The sequence below is a fragment of the Argentina anserina genome, chromosome 1, assembly GCF_933775445.1.
Source record: "Argentina anserina chromosome 1, drPotAnse1.1, whole genome shotgun sequence".
NCBI lineage: Eukaryota > Viridiplantae > Streptophyta > Magnoliopsida > Rosales > Rosaceae > Argentina > Argentina anserina.
The window spans coordinates 9815197-9822399 of NC_065872.1; the positions used below are offsets into that span (position 1 = coordinate 9815197).

A 7203-nucleotide genomic window follows, 5' to 3' on the forward strand; every position below is an offset into this window, starting at 1 on the left:
TTGTCCTAGTTACATGCCACATCTTGTGCATCTCTTAGAGATAAACTGTCATGATTCTCTTTCATTTATGGAAATTAGTTCCATTGAGCTTGGCTCCCCCAAATGAACTACTTTTAGAATTCTTGACATATATTTCAAACTTCTAAACATCATTAAACTGAGAACTGTCTTCTTTTCTATAACCCATTGTAAAACAAGCAATAAATCAATAGTTATGCAATGGAAACCAAAAAAAAAAATTGATATGAACCTGCCTCTGGTGCACTTGCACTAGGTGAACTTGCACTGTCGGGCAAAAGTAACAGAAACCTGGTCCGACCAAATATGAACGGGTCAGACTGGTTCCTCTTGAAGCAAATCGAGCAGATGAGACGCCGGAGAGAGACGTGCAGATCTACAATGAGGATGATACGCCTGCAAAGACACCTGATCGGATTGAGACGCCGATATATGGGACGAGACGTAGAGATTTGGAAAGAGATACCAAACTGGAGAGACTCGTCGACCTTCTGGTTAAAGAGACGTCAGCGATCTGGGAAAGAAACTGGTCGGAAAACTGTCGACCTGTGGGGGAAACGGCGACTATGAGTCTGACAAGGAGCCAACACCAGACGAAGGTAACCTCGATAGTGGAGTACCGTGACGACGGGGTTTCAACAATTCCACTTCCCGAGACAGAAAAAACTGATATGAAAAAAACAGCGAAAAATAAACAAACTGAAGACAAAGTCTCTTGGATCTTTGCCTGCTCTGATGCAAAGTCAAATATAACTGGATGAATTTATGATATATTATTCTTCTCACATTAGAGGCTATATATAGAAGACTAGAATAACACAATTGACTTATGTCTATACTCTACAATTGATAAGTATTAAACTACAATATTTACATTCCTAATACTATATCATGACTCAGGTTAACACTACAAAGTTAATAGCAAGCACACTAGTGTTATCTATTGAATTCATATTAGATAGTGTTTTACTTTTCCATTTAGTGCATATCGAGTTATCGATCTCATACGGAAGCTTGTTCATGACTGAATAATTAACTGGAAACAAATGCAGTGAAATGCGCTGAGCATATATAGCAACAAAGCATGGCATGATCCATGAGCATTTTACGTGCATATCATATCCAACATGATGATTTCCCCTATCTGCGTCTTCATATTTTCTCTCGTTCTCTCATCTTCCTACGCTGATGTACAAGACTTCTGTGTTGCAGACTACACAGCTCCTCAAGGCCCTGCAGGGTACTCTTGCAAGGACCCCGCAAAGGTGACTGCAGATGATTTCGTCTACTCTGGCTTAAGAATTTCCGGCAACACCTCCAATATTCACAAGTTTGGATTCGTACCTGCAGTAGTTACTCAATTTCCTGGTATCAATGGCCTCGGCGTTTCGGTGGCTCGCACCGACTTGGGTGTGGGTGGAGTTATCCCATTCCACACTCACCGTGGAGCTACAGAAATTCTAATCGTCGCGGAAGGAAGTTCGGTACTTGGAGCGTTCGTCGACTCGAATAACAAAGTTTACATGAAATCTATGAGCAAGGGTGATTGTATGGTTTTCCCTCGAGGTTTATTACATTTCGCAGTGAACCAAGGCGATACTCCGGCCCTCATGTATGCTAGCTTAAGCAGTGAAAACCCAGGTCTTGATGCGTTGGAAACTCAACTGTTTAAAAATGATTTAGCTACTGACCTGATACATAAGACTACTTTATTGGACAAATCTCAGATCAGGAAGCTGAAGCGTCTTCTTGGTGGTACTAATTGATGTCTGTTAATCGATGTAGCCAAATGCGGAATGTAATAACTATATGTTAGTCATTTTTTTACTTAATAACACATATGTACGTAGTCAATATTCCGTTGTTTATCATGTGTCTGATCGTCTTTGACGAGCTCCATGTATGCGTGAACCACCTTCCAAAAAATAATCTTGGCACAATAATATTTTTTCAATATTTTGCAGTTCGATATTATCAATATCAAAATCCAAGTCTCAGGTAATTCGCTGAATTTTTTTTTAAATCGAAACGCCCAATTAAATTGTATTTCAACATGTAGAATTAAGATAACACACCCGAATGCCAACAATAAGAGCTATCTAATATGACTCTATTAACTAATTATCCCTAAGTAATACTAGCCAACAATTAGTTATTCATAAGTATAACTAGCTAACAAATCCAAGATTCACATACTTTTTCATGGTCATGAAGCACAAAAACTAACAGAATACAATTGATGTAGAATATAAGAATAAATGTTTCATAACCACACCATGACAAGAATGTGATACGATTCAATTTATGTCTGATCAGCAGAAGGAGCACATTCCTGCTCTGTTGAAACACTCATCGGAAGAACCACCACATGTTTCCCATCCTTCGTCACCATTTGAACCTCCATAGTCCAAGATTCAAACTTCTTCTCACTAGATGGTGGAGAAGATACCACCTTGGTTTTTTTTATTCTTTGCAGCTAGCTTCTTGTTGTATACTGTGGTCTCAGGTTTCTCTACATCCATAACCAATTCTCTAGCAATTTTAGGTCGATTAGTGCTTCCTTTCTGACAACCTGATTTGCGTTTAGCTTTAGGAGAAACTTAAAGCTTCCCATTCTTATGCTTCACCACAATCGACATGTTCTTCTTAACAGAAACAACATTAGATTGCATATACCTATTCCATGTACGGCGCAACTTAGTACTTAATATGGTTCACCAGGGGAGGTACCGGCGCCACCGAAGTAAAATCAGTGGCCCCCACCGCATCCAAAATGATTTGATAATCCCGAAGGGGCTTGGGATCCACCACCTTGTTCACCATCGAAGGCAAAAAATCCTTCAGCACCGAACCTAAAGCAAGAGACAAGTCCTGCATGTTAGCTACATGATCACTCGTGGCCAACTCATCAGAAACTCCCGTCTCCATGTCATCCGAGGCCACCACACCAGAATCGGTGCCAAACCTTCCTCTTCAATACTACTCACTGTCGTACCTAGCTTCGCCGGAGAGGACCCTGAACCCAAGGAGAGACTGGCCAAATCCAACGACAAACCCTGCAATACCTCAGTGCGTTCATGAATCAAGAACTCATCACACCCAGAGGCTACAACTGAAACAACCAACATGCTTTACAAAAGCAGTTAATCTTTTCGAAGACAAGAGTTAATTCCGGCTTCAACGAATTCGAAGCCTCAAATTAATTTAGGGTATCAACAAAAACAAGCTAGTCGTCAAATTTGTAAATGAGAACATCATTTGCCTTTCTAATGAAGTTATTTCATCGACCAAAAAAATATACATGAAGCCCAAATTAATTAGGTTTTACTATATGGTCTGATAATTCATTTGAATTCGGAAACAACATATGCGAAGGCCCGCAAAATGTACTGGATTAGATCTGCACGAGTGAATATATAACGCAATACCTTGTACGTCCTTATAAGCAAAGCGTTAAGCTAAATTTATTTAGTCGCGGGTATCAGTCTACAACACACGTAATGCATAGAAACGAAACATGCATGTTGAAAAATTGAGAGACCCTTCACCCTTCTAATATGAACTCCACCATATATCTTATACGGTTTAGATTTTGAGCTAGAGTATGAGAATTCCCGAGTGCTGACCTAGTAGGTTTTGAATTCTTACTGATAAATGCATAATTGCCTATCACCAATAGATTATAGAAATAGATCGAACCCCTATCTGTCTTGAAAACTGATAACCGATCCTTATACGGCTATACAAGAAGGGGTCTAATTACTCGAAACAAGGTAAGTATTTTCCTTAATCACAATATATGTCTATACAACATCAAACTAACCTATATATAAGCTAACTACAAGTGCTTCCTCCATAAATCACTCCGTGATTTATGGAGTTAATGGAGTTAATCATGCTGCACTAACACGCACTCACTAACACGCACTAACACTCCCCCTCAAGTTGGCGCATATACATCAACCATGCCCAACTTGCTAAGTGCGTCATAAAAAGCCTTTTTAGACACTCCTTTTGTGAGCATATCGGCAAGTTGCTCTTCTGTAGGAACAAAAGGAAATCTAATGATCTTCGCGTCTAGCTTCTCCTTTATAAAGTGACGATCAACCTCCACATGTTTTGTACGATCATGTTGCACCGGATTCTGTGAAATATCAATGGCTGCCTTGTTATCACAGTACAACTGCATAGCATACTCATGCTTAATACCCAAATCTTGTAGCAAATTTTTAAGCCATAATAATTCACACACTCCCTGAGCCATATCTCTGTATTCTGCTTCAACACTAGATCGAGCTACCACTTTTAATTTTTTACTTTTCCATGTAACAAGATTACCCCCAACAAAGTTAAAGTACCTTGATGTGGATCTCCGATCTGTAATATTTCCAGCCCAGTCTGCATCTGTGAAGCCACAAACCTCAAGGATATTACTGTGATTGGAGAACATTACTCCTCTTCCAGGTGCTGACTTCAAGTACCTCAAAATCCTCATAACAACATCCATGTGGTCTACACTGGGATTATGCATGAACTGGCTCACTACACTTACTGCATATGCAACATCTGGTCTCGTATGTGATAAATAAATCAAGCGTCCAACTAGCCTCTGATAACGAGGTTTTTCAGTAGGCACTTGATCTGGATATTCTGCTAATCGATGGTTCTGCTCAATAGGAGTATCAATGGGAGTGCAATCCAGCATACCGGTCTCCGTTAGTAGATCAAGGATGTACTTTCTCTGACACAGATAGATACCATCACTTCCTCTGGCAACCTCAATGCCTAAGAAGTACTTGAGTGTACCTAGATCTTTCATCTCAAATTCTGTGGCTAGCTGTTTCTGTAATCTATCCACCTCAACAGTATCATTCCCAGTAACTACCATATCATCAACATATATAATTAGGGCTGTTACCTTTCCTTGTTGATGTTTGAGAAATAATGTGTCGTCTGAGTTACTCTGTCTGTAGCCAATTTTCCTCATGAATTGTGAGAATCTTCCAAACCAAGCACGAGGTGACTGTTTAAGACCATACAAAGACTTTCTCAATCTGCATACAAATTTACTTGGAGAAGCGGACGCATATCCAGGTGGAAGATCCATGTACACTTCTTCTGTAAGTTCTCCATGGAGGAATGCATTCTTAACATCAAACTGTCTAAGTGGCCAGTTTAAGTTAGCAGCACAAGAAAGTAATACCCGAATAGTGTTTATCTTTGCAACAGGTGCAAATGTCTCATCATAGTCTATGCCATATGTCTGGGTGAACCCCTTTGCTACTAGGCGTGCTTTATACCGGCTCACTGACCCGTCTGGATTATGCTTCACTGTAAACACCCAACGACATCCTACAGTCTTCTTGCCATGTGGTGGAGATACAAGCTCCCAAGTATTGTTCTTTTGTAATGCTTCCATTTCTTCCTCCATTGCTTTCCTCCATTTTGGATCTCCCAATGCATCCTGTACTTTGTTAAGCACTGATACAGTAGATATTTGATTCACAAATGATTCATATGACTTAGACAATCTTTTGGTAGACATAAAATTTGCCACAAGATACTTAGCTTTAGCCTGAAGGGTAGGTTCATATTTTTTTGTTGGCTGACCCCGAGTAGACCTATTTGGTAAGACATATTCTCGACTCTTAGCCTCACTAGTATTGGTCCTAGTAGAATGACTAACCTCAGATGAGTGATCTTCTGTACCAGGAGAGCATTGGTCAGGTGTAATAGTAGTATCGGAGACAAGAGGGGCAATTGTGTTATTATCTTCTGGTTCCTGAATCTCTGAAGTAATGACACCAGAATTATCGGATGGTGCTTGTGTGGCTGATATTTTGATAATCTCAATTGAGCCTGAACCTGCTACCATACCTACTGGCGTATTTGTCTCCCCCTTCCCATGATACAGCTCTTCAAAATACGAATTCTCCCCCTGAAGAGCAGTATCGGAAGAGGAAAAATAGCTCATGTCCTCAAAGAAAGTAACATCCATAGAGACATAGTACTTCTTAGTAGGTGGATGGTAGCACCGGTATCCTTTCTGATGTCCTCCATACCCAACAAAGACACATTTAACGGCCCGGGCATCCAACTTAAACCGCTAGTGTTTTGGAAGATGGACAAAAGCAACACAACCGAAAACACGAGCATGAAGATTATGAAAAGAGGGTAAGGAGACATGAGATGCAAGCACCTCATATGGAACCTTTCCCTGAAGGACACGAGAGGGAAGACGATTAATGAGGTGGGCAAAAGTTATGACAGCATCACCCCAAAGGGACGAAGGCATATGGGCACTAAAAAGAAGACACCGAGCCATATCAAGTAAATGACGGTTTTTTCTTTTAGAAACTCCATTTTGTTCAGGTGTGTAAGGACACGTGGTTTGATGAACAATTCTATGTGTGATAAAGAGCTCCTAAAAGACATGATTCACATATTCCCTCCCATTATCAGAACGAAGAATTTTAACTATGGTATTATATTGTGTTTGGACATTGTTATAGAAGGCCTGAAAAGCGGGAAAAACCTCATTTTTAGTTTTGAGGAGAACAATCCATGAAAGACGGGTGCAGTCATCAATAAATGAGACATAATACCGCATCTCGGACACAGTAGACTCTTTGGAAGGACCCCAAACATCAGAATGAATTAATTCAAAAGGAAAAGTACTTTTATTAGAAGTACTAGGAGAATAAGTAGGCTGATGACTCTTTCCCAAAACACATGTCTCACAACGTAAAGAAGACTCATCCACACTAAAAAACAAAGTAGGCATGATTTTTTTCATAATACTAAAAGATGGATGCCCTAAGCAACGATGCCATAACCAAACTTCACTTAGCTTGTCAGAAGTGGAGATTAAAGCGGCCCGAGACTGTGCCCCTCAGATACCCCCGACCAATGAACTCCCCGGTGAGAAGATCCTGAAATACCATATACATAGGAAAAAATGTCACAGAACACTTAGCATCAACGTTCAATTGTGGGACAGATATCAAATGATAAGATAAAGCAGGTACATATAGCACATTGTGAAGCTCTATGGTGGGAGTAATACGAACTGACCCTTTCCCTAATACGGGAAATGCCTCACCATTAGCATTCGTAACATAGGGTACTGGTGGAGGAGACAATACAGTAAAATAAGATTTGTCATAAGTCATATGATCAGATGCA

General features: G+C 40.1%; 1 protein-coding gene across 1 annotated transcript; it reads left to right on the forward strand.

The window, feature by feature from the left end:
• The first annotated feature begins 1137 nt into the window (after positions 1-1137).
• LOC126783942 (auxin-binding protein ABP19a-like) lies at positions 1138-1938 on the forward strand. Its single transcript, XM_050509471.1, has one exon. The coding sequence runs from the start codon at positions 1146-1148 to the stop codon at positions 1782-1784; it is 639 nt and encodes a 212-aa protein (XP_050365428.1). The 5' UTR covers positions 1138-1145; the 3' UTR covers positions 1785-1938.
• Positions 1939-7203: the final 5265 nt, after the last annotated feature.